The sequence below is a fragment of the Rousettus aegyptiacus genome, unplaced genomic scaffold, assembly GCF_014176215.1.
Source record: "Rousettus aegyptiacus isolate mRouAeg1 unplaced genomic scaffold, mRouAeg1.p scaffold_m13_p_11, whole genome shotgun sequence".
Taxonomy (NCBI): domain Eukaryota; kingdom Metazoa; phylum Chordata; class Mammalia; order Chiroptera; family Pteropodidae; genus Rousettus; species Rousettus aegyptiacus.
In genome coordinates this window covers 16,388,150-16,408,230 of record NW_023416286.1, presented here as the reverse complement: position 1 = coordinate 16,408,230, position 20,081 = coordinate 16,388,150, and the positions used below count along the sequence as shown (strand labels likewise).

Here is a 20,081-nt window from a genome sequence, read left to right as displayed (position 1 = left end):
CCTCACCAGCTCACTCCCAGTCACCCTCTCAGAAAAGCCCTTCCCAAGTCCCTGAGCTTGGCTCAGGTGCTCCTCGCCTGGGCTCACAGGGGCTTATCTCATGGCACTGATTTCCTCCTCCTCAGTCCTTGTCTCACTACAACATAAGCTCTCAGGAGAAATGCTGTGGCGCTCAGTAGCCCACGACTGACACAGTCCTAGTGCATGGTAGAAATGATGCTGCATTAGCTGGGCTCCCACGTAAGAGAAGGGAAAGAAAATCGCAAGTGAACAGTCAATGACGGGAGGAGGGGCACAGATGGTGACTAGCCTGGACACTGTCTGCCGAGGCGACATCAGGGTGTGTGGGCACTTTGTTTTGTGAAGCCTGTCACCTCCAACCCCCTTCTCATAATCATCGGCGGGGGCGGGGTGGGGGGAGCACAAAGGAAATCATCATTAAAACCTTTCCTTAATTCCTACTTTCAAGAGAATGGGTTCTGGGCAGTGAGACTAAGGTTCCGCTGTTTTATGATTTTATTTCATTTAGCAGAGAAGTCTTCAGAGAAAGTGATGATGGTTCCTTTGGACAGAGAAGGGCCTGATGTTCCTAGGACACTCTTTTAAAACATACACACACTCACACAGAATCAGAGTTCTCTTTAGAAAGAAGCCAAGAATTCAAGGACCTTAGCAATTTAGTCCCAGCTACATGAAAGGCAAAATCTAAACAGCTGGAAATTCAATTTCCTCTACCTGACAAATACAACTCATGGGGGAAAGTTGCAGAATCTCGTTACCAAGGTCAACAAGTGAGGCAGCAGGTGTGACTCACCTGTTCAACCACGCAGGTGATTAGTGTCTTAAGACACTAAGAAAAAGGAGACAACTCCAGGGAGCACATCAAACGTATAAACTACGTACCAGAAACAACCGAAGCCTCAAATCCCATATCTTCTAGAGCTGCTCGGAGTTCTTCTGGGTTAATTACAGAGGGATCACAGAGAATCGTTCCAGTCCCTTTGGCAAGAGAGACTGATATTTGCTGCACCCCTTCCCTTTGGGAGATCAGGCCTTCGATGGACTGGACACAGGAGGCACAGGTCATGCCAGCAATGGCAAGCACCACGGTACAGCAGGTGCCTTGCCCCAGGGTCCCCTGGGCGGGGGCAGGGGAGTGACATGTGGAAGACCTGTTATCTGTCCCACTTCCTTCTGCCCCATGAGGAAGGGAAACTTTAAAGTTCCCTGGTGGAAGAGCTTCAATGGCCCTCTGCAGGGCCCCTAGGGAGACGCGAGAAGGGTCATACTGTACTTGGGCAGTTCCCTCCTCCAAGGACACTTGAATATTTTGAACCCCTGAAAGTTGGCCGATATTTTCTTCAATATTTCGAACACAAGACTTGCAGTGCATCCCATCTACTCTCAGTTGCAGGGTGACCATGTGGCTCTCTTGGTGCACCGCAGTCTGAGAGATATTGGCATTCTGGTTAGTGTAAGTCGAAAATGTCTTTGGGTTGATGCCCTGTAACCGCCCAATATCTATCGGTCCCAGGCTGACAGGAGCCACTTTGTTCTTGATAATAGCTTCAAACCCCATGTCATTTACATGGCTCCTGAGGTCTTGGGGTTGAATAAGATAAGGCTGATAAGTGATGACTGCCTCTTGGTTGCTGAGTGAGACTCTGACTCTCACCACTCCTTGAAGTTTCCTAATCTTGCCTTCTATGGAGCTGACACAAGATTGACAGGTCATGCCCTCTACCCGGAGCTTGACCACAGCCTCCGGAACAGGTGAGGACCTTGAAGGCCAGGAGGCGGCCTTTCCCTCTGCGATGCTGGCTTCGAAGCCCATGTCCTCAATTTGATAGCACACCTGTGGCAGGCTCAGGACCGACGGCACATATCTCACGGTTGCGCTGCCCTGTTCCAGGGAAACCTTGATGCTCACGATGCCTTTCAGACTGGAAAGCCTGCCTTCGATGGACCTCACACATGACTGGCACGTCATGCCCAAAATGCTGATGGAGCCAGTGGTCGCCTGCGAAGGACATGCACCGTCCGGACCACCTTCGTAGCCAACGTTGTCAAAGGCGAAACTCTGCTTCATTGCTGGTTCCCATCCACGAGTAGGCAAAGAAAGTTTAGATAGGATCTAAAAAAAAAGGAAAGAATTCTTTTTTATTCTTAAAACTTATTTTTTTCTAAGATATACCAGCTTATCTGGAACTGAGGAAATGGATAACAATGCACTGGTGTCAAAACATGCTGAGAGTACAAAAGCAGAAAATGCAGAGAAAGGAAGTGATAAGGGCACGACAGTTGACCCTTGAACAACTCAAGGGTTAAGGGCACCAAATCCTACACAGCCGAAAATCTGCATAGATCTTTGACTCTATAAAAACTTAAACTATGCTCAGCCCTCCACATCCACAGATTCCCAACCTCGGATCTAAACAGCTGACCCTTGAACAACATGGGTTTGAATCAGGCAGTTTCACTTGCCTGTGTTGTTCGAGGGTCAACTGTATTTATCGAATGAAAGGGTTCAGGTGGGTTCCTTCTAGCTCTGACATTCTGTGATTCTGAACCTAGACGTCAACTTGCCCACCTTATTAGTGAAATGTTTTTCTTACCTAGGAGGTGTGGAGGTCTCTGTAGAAAACAAGGAGAGCATGACACAGTTTATAAGCACAGAACAAGTATAGCAGGCCTATGACAGGCAGCAAGCACAGCAGCCCACCGAGTGTCCCGACAGAGCCTCTCCCACCACCGGCTGATATCTGAACTCGCCCCCTCCCCTCCAAACTTGGTCCTTTTGGCTCAAACTTTAGGGGTCCTGCTGCAATGCAAATACAAAGATTAGGTAAAACCTTAATTCTGTATCTCTTTTTAGGGGTGTCCATCTCAATCTCTTAGCAGGGGTTACTTAACAGCCACAGGGTACATGTTCCAAATGCAGGCCTCACAGACCCCACGGGGTCAGACCACAGGCCTGTGAAAAAAGGTCTAGAGGCAAGCTCCCTGAGCCAGGAGACATGACCTGGGCCACAAGGGCAAGAAAAGGAAAAGGTGGAAGAACAGGAAGCTAAGTTTAACGAAGAACTGCTCAGTTTTGCCTCTGCTGAGTGCCACTGCCCTCCTGGCTGTTCAGGGCAGTGTGTCACCAAACTGAATGAACCCATTTACTTAATGAACCACAGTAAAAGTGTAATTTCATGATTTCTTCTCACAATGATGTGGCCTCAGCCATTCTATTAACATGACACAATTTTCTCTTCACAGGGTCCCAACCTTAGCACTCCCTTAATTAGATATAGTTTTGATAATGGGACTATAACATGTACTAGAAATTTAGGAACAAGCCTTTACATATGGTACATGATAAAAAAAAGAAAAAAAAGCATGTCACTCACTATGCCTAAACAATCCTATTTTACCTTCAGATGAATCTAAACTACATGGATTGACCTTCACATCCCCATGCATAAAACACTTATTTTTCCAACTCTGGCTTTTGAGTAGCTTAACAAGATGAAAGTTTAAATAACTTTTAAAACAGACCAGAAATATTTAGCTGTATATCCACAAAGGAAATCATAAATTAGTCTGAGATCAATAATTATAAAGAATTATTTTTAAAAATATGCACTATAGCATTTCCTGAGATAGTATAGAAAAAAGGGAATAATTAAGTAATTTATGGGATAACAACCAAAAGAGTTTGATGAATTCAATAAATAAACTGAAATTATCTATGGTATGAAATATAGTATATAAGACAGACATGGCATAACAATGTTAATGGACCACGGAGTAGTCACCTCACAAACCTACCTGGAAAAACATAAATATGTAACCTCTATACCAAAAGGCTTTTTAGATAGATTCAGGAAAAAGATACAAAAAGCAAAATAATAAAAATATTAGAAGAAAACATAGGACAATATCTATTAAAATTAAGGACTGGGAAAAGACTAAATACAACAAAATGAAAATCCAGAAGTTATAAAAGACAGATATCATAATTAATCATAATTAAGAAAAAGTTGCTCAAGTCAAGGCAAATGATAAATAAGAAACTGAGGAGAAAAAAAGATTTGCTTCACATTAAGCAAACCAAGAGCTAATTTTTTAATATATAAAAAGCTCCTTCAAAGAAGAAAAAGGCCAACAATCCAACAGAAAAAAAAAACACACACAAAAAAAACGAGTTCATCAAAAAGAAAATGCAAATGGCTTTTCAATGTGGGAAAAAAAAAATATTAAAGGAGAAATATAACACTCCAATTGCACTGTGACACAATTTTCACCATTCAGATTGGCATCCATCGACTAGATCCCCAGAGCTGGTGGGAATATCACTTCTCTGGAGGGCAACTTGGCAATATCTATTAAAATGACAAATTCGTATACTCTTTGACACAGCAACTCTATAACTAAGAACTTAGCTAATAATGTATATGTTCGTGTTCAAAAGGAAGCATGCAAAAAAGGACTGGAAACAACATAAATATACAACAATAAAAGGATGATTAAATTATTACACAGCCATACAATGGAATACTATCCAGTTCTTAAAAAAGAATGAGGAAACTCGATAAATACTGAAATAAAGTGATATCTAATATATCATTCAGTGAAAAAAACAAGACTCAAAATATATAGTGTTTCAGTTATCTGTTGCTATATGACAAACCATCTAATTTAGTAGCTAATGCTCACAGTTTTTCAATTTGGACAGGTCTTGGCAGAGAAAGCTCCTCTCTGCCCCACATAGCATCATCTGGAATGGCGTGAATGGGGCTGGAGGTTCCACTTTCATGAAAGCTCATTTATCACATGGCTAGCAAATTGACAAGGCTGGAAGCTATTGGCAGGGACCCCAGATCTCTCTCATATAGGTTCTCCATAGGCTAAGCTGGGTACTTCACAATGGGTAGCTTCTGTGTTCTAAGAGGAAGTATCACAATAGTGAACGTATTCCCAGAGCATTGGTCCCAATGTGCAAGTACTTTATCAAGCCTGTCCCTGCATCACACATACTAGTAGCTAGATCACCGTTGGCCAAAGCCAGTCACATGGACAAGCTCAGTCAGTACAAGAGGGAATCATATAAAGACTTAAACACAGGAAAGTGTTCATTGGGAGGGCCACCAAAATGGGCAGCTGAAAGGATCAGGTGGCTGGGGTACAGGAGTGAGAAGGAAGAGTTACTTTTCACTGTACAACTTATCATACAATACATGTGTTACCAAATTCTAAAAAATAAATAATTTTAAAAATGAAAATAAAATAACACGAGCATAAAAGAGGTCCATAGCAGTGATTTGATTGTAATTGGTATTAATTCAACATGTAATTGAAGAAGATGAAGGAAAAACTAAGGATATCCATGGACATCCACTTCAATACAGTATCTTAGGAAGCAGAAATTGCCTCCTTATTATAAAACATAACTCTCAATCACACAGTCTTTTGGAAAAATAAATCTATAATGATGTACTACCCAATTTATTATTCTTGGTCCTAAGTCTAGCTACAACTCACCAATCCACAAACTACAATGCTGGGTCTTAATCCCTGGATTACTGATTCTATGACCCTGCCAAAAGGTTTGCAGGCATGTTGGAAGCTATTTGTTTGTAGAAAACAACACTCAGAGGCCTTCCTTCCAGGCAGGCAGGTTTCTAAGGACAAGCAGTTATGGAGGACAAAGCTTTGCAAATAACACCAGAGTACCTGCTGGTTTAAAAGCAAATCTCATAACAGCTGTCAGGTGTTTGGATAGTTTTTAAGTATACACATATGAGGTGTGTGTGTGTGTGTGTGTGTGTGTGTGTGTGTGTGAGCACGTACACAAGCACTTTTAATTCCATTCTTCAATTAAGACGATCTTTGGTGGAAAAAATAAAACTCTCATCTAATGAGGTCAAATAAACAAGTTTTGTTTTAAGGACTCATCAAGCGATCATGGACACTGGAGAGTGGGCCTAGGATACAAATAGTGTGTCGAAGGAAAACCTTGCGGAAGGCCTGGTGTTGTCTAATCTCCACTAATTTATATACTCCTTGAGGACAAACATCTGGGACTTCTTCAGCAGGCCCAACACCATGTTGGGGAAGAACTTTTGCTAGCTTTTGGATTTTTAATAACTCATTTGTAAGACAGGCAACAGGACTAGAAAGAAGGGACTAAAAACACAAGAGGAGAGGGGGATTTCACAGGGGGGAATCCAAAATGAATTTCAATTTTTGGCCACCTCTATAGGCACCTAGGTCACATGGAATTTGCTGAAACTGCCAAGACTTTAATAATAACAACAACAACAAAAGACAGGTAATAGAATATAAACTGTTGACTTACCAAGATGGAACCAGGAAAGGAAAATGAGACCTTCAGATAGATCAACTTGGTATGAAGATACTGAAAATGGGGTAGCATATTTTGATAAAGGTTTCAAAGACAGACTGAATTGAAAAGCCCCAAGATGACATGCCATGTGGAAAATGACTGATCGCAAATCAAAGAGCACTACTACCACATGCACAATGTAAGGACCACTAGCCCCTTCTGAGATCTCTCCGTTACACCTGGATTCCCATCATCCTTAAACAGGGTACCTTCTCCTTGAGACTGCCTTCACTTTGGTGTGTAACAAACACCCTTAACAACTTATAAGCCAAAAACATTATGCATGTACAACTTTTCCAGTACATAACCTCCACCCTATACAACTCTATACTCCTGAACTGTTCACCAAATTCAAAATACAAAAAAGTCCTGATATTTTCATATGTACACAAACCAGTAATAGCAAGACATTAATGATTCTCAGTGTTATTTTATGAGAATGGTATTTCATATCCCTAATACTCAGGATGATTCTATGTGTAGGTATCATCACCCTTTACTGTTGAAACAGACTCAGAAGTTTATCAAGACCACAAGTCAATTTAAATTATAGAACTGGGATTTAAATCCAGCTCAAAAGTCTAACAGGCTCTATTTTTTAAAAAACAACTTTTAAGGTTACTTTTTCTTTTTAGCTATGTTAAATATGGGAAGAGACTGCAATGCAGAAAAGCAAAATGAAGGAAACACAAAAAACAGCGACATAGTGTATTACAGAATGAAAGCACTAGGGAGGCAAGGGTGCAGTCAGGACCACTGAGCCTGGCTGCTTGAATCTGAGACTTGCCTTCATCCCTTAGTATCCATCACCTCTAGCTGTCTCTGGCACTTCAGAAAAACTACAGCAGAATATCGGCACTTGCTTTGCTTTCTTTAACATGACTAATTCCAAATATACTCAAGGCAACCACACTTAGGAGAGGAGGCAGGACACAAGCAGAGGTGGCAATGGTTCAGGGACCTAGTACATCCTCCCGAATATATTGTGATTGAGTCATTGTCTGACTCTATCCTTATTTGAGAATTCTCAGGATGTCAGAAATTCACAGGGGAGGGAGGGTCAGAAGAGAGCTTGAAAAGATCCCACCCAAACCACTCCAGGGAAAATGGGTGTCTCTAAAACCTCAATGAGGAAGAATTGATGTCTCACATTAAACCCATAGGTATTGTACAAACATGTACAGATGTATATAGACTTACAGGAATAGACACTTATGTATTAATATGTAAAATTGAGGTTATCTATGGGTGAGTTATGAAATTCTGATTTTTTGATTATCTGTATATATTTCCCAATTTAAAAAACTTTTTCAAAAAGTATTACTTTCATACCAGAAAACAAATGTGGTTTTTCAGTCTATCTAAGGAAGAAAATATTTTGTTAAACCATACTAACATAAGCAACAACAATGATGAACTGATGATATACCTGTACACGGCTTTATACACTAAAGAACCTTTTAACATATGTTTCTTTAAATATATCTTTCCTACTTGTTGTGAATTTTTTCAGAGTATGTCTGATAGTCTTGGGTATAAATTCCAGCCTTGTCTGAGCGAATTTGAGCCTCGGTTTTTTTATGTATAAAATGGGGTAATAATAATGTGCTACCTACAGCTTTGCAGGGAGGCCTGAAAGCTAAAGGGACTTAAAAGCCTAACATTGAGATATCACCTCACACCTGTCAGAATGGCCAGCATCAATAAATCGATAAACGGCAAGTGTTGGCAAGAATGTGGAGAAATGGGAGCCCTCCTGCACTGTCGACGGGATTGCAAGTTGGTGCAGTCGCTATGGAAAAACAGTATGGAAGTTCCTCAAAAAATTAATAATAGAACTACCAACCATACGACCTAGCAATTATACTTCTGGATATTTATCTGAAGAAAATCAAAACACTAATTCAAAAAGATATATGCACCCCTATGATCTTTTAAGCATTATTTACAAGAGCCAAGATATGGAAGCAACCTAAGTACCCACAAATAAACTGGATAAAGAAACTGTGGTACATATATACAATGGACTATTACTCAGCCATAAAAAAAAAGAATGAAATCTTACTATGTGTGACAACATGGATAGATCTGGAAGGTATTATGCTAAGTGAAATAAGAGAAAGACAAATACCACATGATCTCACACATGGAAATCTGAGGAACAAACTAAACAAACAGAAACAGACTCACAGATGCAGAGAACAAGCTGATGGCTGCCAGATGAGAGGGAGTTTGGGAGCAGGTGAAAAACATGAGGAATTAGAAGTACAAACTGATAGTCACAAAATAGTCATGGAAATATGAAGTAACGCACAGGGTCCTTAGTCAATAATATGGTGATAACTGTCTATAGTGCCAGATGGGTGCAAGATTTATTGGGGGGATCATTTCATAAGTTATATAAATGCCTAACTACTGTGCTGTACACTTGATACTAATATAAAATAATAGTGAATGTCAACTGTAATTAAAAAATCAAAAGGGGGGGGTGAGGAGAAATAAAAGTTTCAAACTACCAGGTATAAAACAAATAAGTCACGGGGATGTGGTGTGAAGTGTGTGGACAACGGTCAACAGTTCTGTGATGGTGTTGCACGGTGTCAGCTGGTTGCTGGACTCATCATGGTGATCACTTCTTTATGTATATAAATGTTGAAAAACTATGGTGTATACCTGAAACTAATGCGATGTTCTATGTTAGCTATATTTTAATAAAAATCTTTCTTTTTAAATATAACATCATAAATGTTTGAAAATGAATGAATGACTATGAAGACAAACATGACCTCATCTGATCTTCAAAAACAGCCCAGTGAGGTAGACAGGGATCCTATTTTCCACCATTTTACTGGTGAGAAGAAACTAACCACTAAAACTAGAGTATGTATTCCCCCAACCCCCACTTTAACTCCTTCAAACTATGCTTTAACATTGTTTCACAAAGGTCCAGAAAAAGTTTCCAATGATAATTATTTAAATTATCTACTAAAATAACAAACTAACCAAAACTCAGGCATTAATTCAAACAGTAATGAGGGCGGACCAGGTGCCTGGGCTGTGTGTGCAGCAACTTGATCTCTGCCCTCCAGAGCTGCCCCAGCCCTCGTGCTGACTGTGCACTTTCTGAGAAATTCCACACCAGTGACCATTTATGGCCTATTTCCTTCCCTTGACCACAGCAAGAAAAAATATTAACCCATACTGAAAAACGGATGCAGCATACCCATTATTTGCCTAGGAGAAAAAAGTGAATACAATTAACAACAAAATTAACAAACCTCAATACATGCGTATGTTGTTTTCTACATAAAACAAAAATAAAATTTAGAAATTCATAAACTGTAAGACTTATCCAAGAAGCACTTCACTATGTTACCTCAGAAAACCCAGTCCCAATCTCATTCCTCACAAGCTTTATCATCAACAGTTTCAGAGAATTCTGTTGCTTTTAACATATATGTGTTGTAACAATTATTCCATCAGACTTTTATCAATCAACAGCATTTTTTTCTGCTTCAGAATCTTCTCTGATAACACTGTATATTTCAAGGCTCTCCCAAACAAAGAAATTTTAAATAACAAGCTTGTCACTATCAAGCAACTATTAGCATCTTGGAATATATTTTTTATATATCTGAATGAAATAGTTTAAGTGAGAACCATAAAGTCATAATTCTCTTATGTCATTTCCAAGAATGTGATTAAGATCATGATTGAAAAGACCTTACATTAGATACATGCAATATTACCACTGGTTAAAAGAAAGGTTACATGAACAAGACTAAGTTAATTCAGGTACGTTTATTATATGACAGAAGCCAATAAACTTGGGATCATTTTTGTTGTTTATTATTATTACTGATAAATTGATTATGGTTGTCAGGATCGATGAAATAATGCAATTAGTATTTTATCACACAAAAATCTATACCATTGTGGCTAATGAAGATAGTGGTTTCTGCCTAGGATTATAGGTATGACCGGCTATACATAAAATAAATATTATTCCTTTGAAAGACTTAGGTATAAACCTAATGTTTATAATTTATGCTAACCTATAATATATAAGAAGTTGCTACTTAAATTAATCCTCAGAAAAAGAAATGTAAGTCATTGATAAACCTTTTAAAAATAATAATAATATATAGTCAAGTAATATTTGACAAGGGAGCTGAGAATACTTAGTGAAGAAAAGACAGTCTTTTCAATAAACAGTGCTAGGAAAATTGGATATTCACATGTAAAAGAATGAAACCAGACCCCAATCTTGCAACACTCACAAAAATTAATTCTACTGGTTTCAAGACTTAAATGTAAGGCTGGAAACTATAAAACCCCTAGAAGAAAAAAACATAGGATAAAAGCTCCCTTACATGGATCTTGGTAATGATTTTTTTAAAGATGTGACACCTAAAGCACAATCAACAAAATAAAAAATAAACAAGTGGGACTATGCCACACTGAAAAGCTTCTGCACAGCTAAAGAATCAACAAAATGAAGACAACTTACAAATGGGAAAATATTTACAAACCATAAATCTGATAAAGGGTTAATATCTAAAATATATAAAAATTTCAAACAACTAAATAGCAAAAAAAAAAAAAAAAGGTAAATAATCAATTAAAAAATGGGCAGAGGAACTGAATAGACATTCTTCCAAAGACATACAAATGGCCAACAGGTACATGTTAAAGATGCTCAACACCACTGATTATTAAGGAATTGCAAATCAAATCCTCAATGAGATTTCATCTTATACCTACCTGTTAGAATGGCTATTATAAAAAAGACAAGAGATAACATGAATGCTAGTGAGGATGTGGAGAAAAGGGAACCCCTGTGCATGATTGATGGAATTGTAAATTACCACAGCCACTATGCAGAATGGCATAGTGAAAATAGGACTACCATATGACTTGGCACTCCCAATTCTGGGTATTTATTTGAAGTAAATGAAAACTTTATGTTGAAGAGATATCTGCACCTCCATGTTCATTACAGCATTATTTACAATAGCCGAAACCTGGAAACAACCTGTCTTGTTTCCCTCAATGGATGAATGGATAAAGAAAATGTGTTACACACACACACACACACACACACACACACACACACACACACTCTTCAGCCATAAAAAAAAAAGTAATCCTGCCACTTGTAACAACACAGATGGACCCTGAGAGCATTATGCTATGTGAAATAACTCAGACAGAGAATAACAAATACCATATAAGCTCACTTATATGTGGAATCTAAAACAAAAGAAGAAAGAAAAAACTAAACTCGTAGAAAAAGAGATGAGATTTGTAGTTACCAGAGGCAGGGGGTGTAGGGAGGGGGAAGTGGATGAAGGTGGTCCAAAGGTACAAACTTCCAGTTATAAGATAAATAAGTGCTAGGGATGTGATCGACAATATGGTGACTGTAGTTAACACTATTACATGGTATAGAGGAAATTTGTTAAAAGAATAAATCCTAAGAGTCTTCATCACTAGGGAAAAAAACATTTTTTTTCTCTTTTTATCTATGAGATAATGGATGTTCACCAAACTTACTATGGTAGTCATTTCACAATATATGTAAGTCAAATCGTTATGCTGTCAATTGTCTCAGTAATACTGGTGAGCAGGGCAGGGGGGAGTGAGAAGGAAAAATAATAAAATACAAATGTAAGATATCACTTTTCACCCAATAGGTTGGAAAAATATAAAAGTCTGATGATACATAGAGCAAAAGTGTAAAGAAAAATAATTCTCAAGCACTGTAGAAAAATAAATTTATATGATCTTTTTGGAAAGCAATTAAGCAGTACCTATCAAAACATTAAATGCCCATTGTCTCTGTCCCGGTAATTCCACTTCTGGGAATTTCATCATATATAAAATCACATGAGAATATTCATTGTTACATTTGGATAGTGCAAACCTGGAAACCATATAAATATTCTTCAATAGAGAACTGGCTGTGTAAAGTATCCACCCGATTTTATGTAGCAGTTTAAAACAAAGGTGAATTTTATGTAGTGATTTAAAACAAATGTGAATTTTATGTAGTGGTTTAAAACAAATCTGAATTACCTGCATTGGCCCAGAAAGACATCCGTGACAGATTAAAGGGGAAAAAAGGTGCAGAACTGTCTGAGTATTCCATATACCCTATTTGTCTAGAGAGGAAATAAATCCATACTTCTATATTCTGTTGTTGATGTTTATATCCAGGAGGCACTAATTTTAGAGAAAACTAAATTTAAAAAATACAATGATGAGTTCTCTAGGAAAGCAAAAAATATTATAGTGCTGCTGCTGCTGATCCCATGACAATGGGTAGTGACTTCTTTAAGTGTCTAGATTACCCCACTATGTCTAATTTTTTCCCTTTATTTTAGCAGGGATATATCTGTACCAGGTAGATCATCTTGATTTCATCTAGGTAAAAATAAAATCTTACCTAACAACCCTTCACCCAACATACAATTCCGTATCTTGTTTTCTAAAATGGTTAAGTCTGAAACCTAAGAATATAAACCCACTTCCCGTTTATTTTTTTCACTCATTCAACGGCTCGATTACTGTGGACTAATAACAATGAAAGAGATACAGACTATAAAGATAAATGAAACAGCCGCTAAGGTTGGCCAAAGCAGTCAGTAGAGCCACGGTGAAGTCTTGGGCAGCTGTTTCTGGGAGGAAAGGGGAATTCTACACTCTTCAATTGCAACAAGTCCCCAGTAACGTCTACCCCTTCCACTACCCCAAAGGAGGTTTCTGAGACACAAGAGCCCGTTCTTTTCCAGTCCATTGTCCTGGGTCTGAGAGGAGACCATGGCACAAGGAGCAACTTAGAGATCTGAGGAAGTCCGGGCCAGAACACCCAGTCCAGACACTGAGGCCCCTACATTCTAGTCTTTGGTTAGCCTGTGCATAGACACAGTGAATGAAGACTTTTTGGATTTTACAAAATGGACTCCACTGGGAGCCATGACAGTAATGTCAACTGGCAAACAACCAAGTCACATGATGGGAACACCCTTAGGGTGTGACCTGAAAGTCCAAAACCACAGAAGCCCAAAATGATAGAAATATCGCAACCATGTCACAGCCACAATGGCGGAAAAGAGCCACACAGCTACGGAGACTGATAACTGAAGAACTCCGCCCACTGAGGGCTATATAAGCCAAGCACTAAGCCTGACCAGAACACACCGTGCGGGTACTGCTACAGCCGAAGCAGCAGACCTCCTGCCCGTTGTGCCACTGGCTTGGGGGAACCAAGGATGTCCGGGCTGCCAGTTCCACAGCCCACTTCAGGACTCCAGCAACGCAGAGGGCTTTCACGCTATCACTCTGTCGCATAAGCCTCTGTACTCGCCCTTCTCTGCATGTAGTATGTTTGCCTGCATGAGTATCTGCTTGGTTTATCTAAGAAGGTTCCACTCAATAAACCTGGCATTGTGGAAAGACACAAACATGCCCAAGATGTTACTTCAATAGCTGCCCTCCTTGCTTGCGACAGATTGCTCCTCTGGGGGAGGGGGTAATTGCCTCGGAGCCTCACCAGGCTTAGCCCAACCTGATGAGCCTGCTAATATACATGGGCAGGGAGGGATGCTCTCTCCAGACTTCATGTTTTCACCAGTTATGCCTTAAAACAGCAGTTTTTGGCACCAGGGACCGGTGCTCCTATGAGACTCTAATGCCTGATGATGTGAGGTGGAGCTGAGGCAGTGATGCTACCGCTGGGGAGCAGCTGCAAATGCAGATGAAGCTTCACTTTACTCACTCGCCTATGGCTCACCTCCCACACACCACGTGTGGCCCAGTTCCTAACAGGCCACAAACCGGTACCAGTCCACACAGACCAGGGATTGGGGACCCTTACCTTAAAAGACATTTTCTCCCTCTGCCCGTCAAAAACACAGAAGAAACTTACAACTTGCTCAACACCGTGATCTCAAACTAAATTGTATTGTATTGTTATGCCCCGACTCGTATCTCCATGAACCACCAAGAAGCCGACACCAATGCGAGAGCAAGTGGGAGTTTATTTCAGACTCGAGTCCGGACTGCAGTCCGCACACCGACGCAGAAGTGAGTAGGAGGCAGCCCAGAACATGGGGCTTCAGGGGTATTTGAAGGGAAAAATCGTAAGCATGGGGAGCGATGTCTTGGCGTTACAAGATTAGTACAACGAGCTTGTCGCTTAGCAGGATTGGCTGGGTGATGGCGCCAAGGAACAAGGCGGGGAATTTGGAGAGTTACTTTCCATAGTTGCTCTGATTGGCTGAGTCTAGGGTGGGGTGATCGTCTCGCTATCTGCGGCTTTTCCAGGAACTGGCCTGTGCTTAAGATGGAGCCTTATACCTAAGATGGAGTCACTTTGGTTGTTCAGTATAAACAATGTAAAATATAAGTAAGTACATAAATCTATTAACTACAACCACAATTTTGAAATGTTTTATTTATAGCAGCTACTTGCATCTTTTATAAACGATGCACCACCACCTACAAGCTAACTTTACATTCATGATAAACTAGCAACTCTCTAATACTCAGATATTTTCAAAACTCTATCTCACCCAGTATATTAAATAATAGTTCCATGTCCCAATGGAAAAGCAAGGAGCTTGTCCTCAGACAGACCTAGGATTAAATCCTTCCCACAAATTAACCTCTCCATCTCAACTTTCTGTCTATTAAAGGGGGATGGTGATTAAATGAAGTGACAGAGAAGTTCCCTTCTACATACCAAGTACTAAATAAGTTAGCTTTCAAGTAGATCCAAAATTTGATTTATTACAGACTTCGAGTCAATATACTGTTAACAATGCACAAGTACTCAACCATTACTTTTATCATCATAAACTGGCCATTACAAATTTCCTCCATTTGAATTAACTGAAATTCTTTCTAAAAATAATCCTAAATTTAAAGTGAGACTACAAGTAAAACTGTTGATATAGAGTTATGTATATAACTGTCCACAAAATATTAAGTAAAAATATAAAGTATATAATATTTTGCATGACCTGATCCTATATTTGTAAAAATAATACATATATGTACACATACACAGAACTCACATATACCTACACATATTCCATTCACGATAAATAAGCAACTCTCCTCACGATAAATTACAACATACTGATAGAAGGAAAATGGCTGGGGCATTTGGTGGCTTTAATTTTTTCTTTATACTTTTCTATATTCCCCTTGCCTCATCTTAAAGTTGTTTTGTATAATGAGCTTGTGTTATTCTTATAACAGAGCTTTAGACAGATTAATTGGCTGACATAGTTCTACTAGACATTCATAGAGCACCAAACACATCTCCAAGGTGGGAATTCTACTGAAAGTCACAATTTTGGCAATACCATTCTGCATATGTACAATACTCTACAAAGTGTTTTCACAATCTGATGAGGCAGGACTTATTCCACTCGGCAGTGAGGAATTTGAAGGTCAAGGAGTCCGAGACTCATCTGCCATGCCCCACGGCCTGGCAAGGGCAGAGAACGCACCACGCATGCCCCAGCCTCCCCTCAGCCGGCTTCCGACCACTCACTCGCCTGCTCATGTAAGATTAGTGCTGGCCATTAAAAATCATTCGAACACCTCGATCATAGGCTGGGTTTTGTAAAGTAAAAGTTTAAACAGCTTAAAGAAGTCCTCTCAAGTATTTTCCAAAAACATATTTACTATTTTGCTATCTTAGATACTCAGCTAAAAATGTAAAAGCCGTGAACTTCATAAATGCACATTTGTAAATCTGTTTCGACATACATATCTCTTGTATAGGACATCTCAAAAATCTCTTCACAAAATTTCTTCAGTTTTGAGGACTCTTAAAACAAATAACACTAAAAGAAACAAAAGTATCTCCTAAAAGGGCGAAGAACTTATAAAAGCTTTCCTTTGTATCTAACTAGTATTATTTTCTCCACTTACTTATCTCAATGAAAAAGATGCCCTACAGACCACCAGTCCCACACAGAATTCCTACTGAAAGGCATCATTTTCACAAAATGTTACATTGCCTTATTTTTGAACTTTACCAGACTTTTGGGTTAATAAACTTTCATTTGCTTAAGAAGAGCAGCTTCATTTTATAGCAACATTTTCGAAATACATGGAATAAGGTATACATTTTTTTAAAAAGAGGAGAAAGGTCCTTTTTTGTCTGATTTGCATTTAAAATTTTTTTTCTCTACAAAGGCTTATAAAATAACCTGAAAATAAGCAGCAAGAAACCCAACATTACCCACCATGGACTTAATCTCTGGAAAAGTCACCTTAACTCCCGGCTCGGTGCTATATTCATACTGTTACTTCCCACCCCAGACCTGGACCCCTGACCCCTCCTATATAAGGCAAGGGAGAAACCTCCATCTAGAAACCAGACCCAAACCCCCTCTTAGCTTTTTAGCCCTTCTGCAATTGCACTGACCTGATTGGAACTGATTTCTTGTGTTCCATTCAAAACCTTCTGGGAAAATTCTCCCTCCTCTAATGGAAGAGAGCCTTCCTCCTCCAAAGGCGCTGGTCTGGTGGAGTCACTGGCCCCAGGGCTCCTCCTGAAGGACCATCGCTTGTAGACAGACAGCAGGGTCACCCGTGAGTCACACAGAGTCGCCAGGAAGGACTGCTTAGGGCTTGCGGGCATCTCACCCCCAGCTTTCTCCATTGCTGTGTCCACAGTCACACCTTCACCCCCACTAAAGTAGTTCACCTTTGCTAGACTAGGTCACCTTAGAAAAAATGCTTTAAATGTCCTCTTAACTAGTAGCGAGTAGGGAAAGCTCCTTCTGTGCTCAGTGCTGCAGGCTCCCCCCTGCTCCTGAGCCAGCCCAGGAGAGACTGGCCGAGCCTGCGAGTCCTGAGTCTGGCAGCAAGCTTTGGGAGCTCAGGCAGAGTGCACACCACTGTATACATATTTGCTCTTGTTTATCTACACCTTTCCAACCAATTGGCACCCTCTCACTCATCACACTGTATTCAGCACTGGGAATCTTTGCACACAGCCCGCACGGCCCTCTCTCAGGGCTGCCAGGACACCTGGAGGCAAGTACTGGAGCCAAGCGAATCATCTCCCAAAGCTGAGCAAGGTTTCCTTTTGGCCACATGCACTCCCAGAAACCCAGCCTAGAGGCAGGGGAGAAACGCCACTTTTCGTTACCAAACTTCAGGCACTTCCCTGGAATAACTTCAGCTGCCTCTTCCATAGTTCCAGTGCTAGCGATGTGCAGAGCACTAGGCAGGGAGAAGGATTTCCTAGACAACATGACTTGCATTTTCAAAAAGGTGCAAGAAAGCGCCATGTTTCCTGCAGCTTTGTTTTCCTTTGATCCAACGGCTTGATCAGTAAGAACTGACTGCAGAAACTCACTGGATAACAAGGTTTATCCGTGTTTTATATGTGGTGTAACAGCCATGAACTAACAACACACCATTCAGGCTTCTCGGGCTACTCACTGTTCCTCAGGAGGATTAAGAGGGCACGCAAGATAGCGTGGTAATCCCAGCAGCCTCTTGCTCTGTAAGCAGCACTGCCTCCCTTCCCACCCCCGCCCCCTCACAGACAAGGGGAAGGAGGTGCTCTTGTCCCCCATGGGAGGAACAACTCAACTAGCCACTAATCCTGGCAACACCTCCTGAGGCAAGTTTGCGTGGAGTGTCCACACTACAGACAGAATCGAGAGAGTTAGTAAGATAGTCACTCTGTGTGTCCTGCTGCATTACCCAACGCCCACCCCCCAACAAGGTACCACTGAGGGGCATGGGTGTTATAGTGGCATGCACCCCATGAGGCACATCTCCTTCTGTTCAAGGCACTGAGGGCTTCGCCTCCTTAGGGGGTGCCTACATGACCCTTCCTCCCCACTGAAACTGCCATTGCTGCCCCCAAGAACTCCTGACCTCGAAATCTGTTCTCTCTGAGGGAAGGCAGCCTCATCACTGGTCCATTCACCACAGGCCCTCGGAGATTCTTCGCTATTCTTCTACTCTGTGGGGATGTGACCACGTTTGCTCCCACTTCTGAAACATGCTCAGGGCAGCCAACTGCAGAATGTGTTTGGGCTAGCTTCCAACCTTCCATGTGCTGGGTCAGAAAAGAGTCTGCCTCCACTTCCAAGAAACACCATTCAAATCAGTGACCTAAAATGGGAGGTTTGGCGCCAAGGGCTTGGCCTCCAACTCCACAAGGCAGCCAACAGAGATGAGCCTGGTGTAGCTGTGATTTCTTTCTCATTGTTAACTCTCACTTGCTCACCCATGGCCTTCCTATTTCTCGATAGGATCTGTCAGGATCTATGGATGGATGCCTGCTGACCGTCTCACATTTCCTTGAGTGGGTTTTCCAGATACCTGAAGCTTATCTCTTTAAGCACCAGATTTTTTTTTAAAACTTTGCCATTTGAGGTGGCAATCCTCTGCAAAGGTATCATTTATCTTCCTGCTACCTTTAAAAATATGAGTTATTATCCATATTTCAACTTTTCCTTGGCAATATGAGATTAATATAGAAATGCTTCTCCTGTGCTATAGCTAAGGAAAGTACGTTGCACCATAAGTTCCAAGTGCTTTTGAGTAGTCTATCCTATTAGCACTGTGAACTATGGAAAATTTAAATACTTTACTGTAAAATACTTTACTTCTCCTACATGGTCACTCAGACCCAGAGCACAACCAGGAATTAGAGGCTAGGGCCAAATTATAAATGAAGTTTAGATTTTGTCCTATGGACAGTGGAGAATCATCAGGAATTTTTAAGCAGAGGACTTACCTGACTATATTTGTGATTTAGAAATACAGCTTGGGCGGGCAAGACAATGGAGACTCAGAGGAAAGGGAATTATAGTATTATAGAAGCAAAGAACATAATAGTAGAGTGGAATTAAACAAATGAGGTGGTCCTCCAGGCGCAGCGACCAAGTAACACAGGAGGTGAAGCAGAGAGAGGAGCTGAGCATGACAGTGCCACTTCCGGTTCGGCAGACATGAGGAGGAATGGGCAGGCGGGGGGTGGGGGAGCATGTCTGGGGTGAAAACGGGATTCTCCTCTGTTCTACAGAATCCTGGGAAACAGCCAGGGTGGGAGCCACTTTCCCAGGCTAAAGAATCAAGTCCAAGCTCCTCTTAATGTCACCTTCCCCTTTTCTCACACCTGACCCCTAGGTTTCCGCCCCTCCCCATCTAATCCTCCTTATCCTTTAAGTCCTGCTTCTCCTAGGAGGCTCCTCCATCCCAGCTCTCCCTTCTCTGGATTCCACTATCACAGGTCAAGGCCGTGGGCTGGCAGTCTTTACTGATACTGGAGGACAAGTCTTCTCCCTCCACTGCGGCTGCACTCCGCTCAGGCCGTACTAGCACTGATGCTTAGCATGCAGTCAGTACCATGAAACCTAGCAAGCTCCTGGAAGACAAGATTTCTTATGTCTTAACGGCCAGCAAACCTAACCGGTGATGAACAAACATCAGACATTAAATAAATACTTGCTGAGCTAAACTACAGAGAGAAGAGAATGTGCTTTCTACCTAGAATTTCACGGTGCTTTCTGTCCCCCTTATCACCAGCAAGGGCAAACTCCATTAGTCTCACACAGTCCTCTAAATTATTCCACTAAATTATTTTGACTCCCACATGTGCAAATTATATCAGCCATTTCCAAAATAAAATTCATCTTGT

General features: G+C 40.8%; 1 protein-coding gene across 3 annotated transcripts in view; it reads right to left on the bottom strand.

The window, feature by feature from the left end:
• ATP7B (ATPase copper transporting beta) overlaps positions 1 to 20,081 on the bottom strand; it is a 79,286-nt gene that overhangs the window by 42,154 nt on the left and 17,051 nt on the right. The window contains exons 1-2 of one of the 3 annotated variants that reach the window (XM_016131380.2): positions 16,842 to 17,519; positions 904 to 2,134 (exon numbers count right to left, since the gene is read on the bottom strand). In XM_016131380.2, the coding sequence (XP_015986866.2) occupies positions 904 to 2,134; positions 16,842 to 17,078 (1,468 nt within the window). In that variant the 5' untranslated portion in view covers positions 17,079 to 17,519. Of the gene's footprint in view, positions 1 to 903; positions 2,135 to 16,841; positions 17,520 to 20,081 lie in introns of those variants that run through there. The other 2 variants (XM_016131379.2, XM_016131381.2) reach the window with 2 other exon arrangements.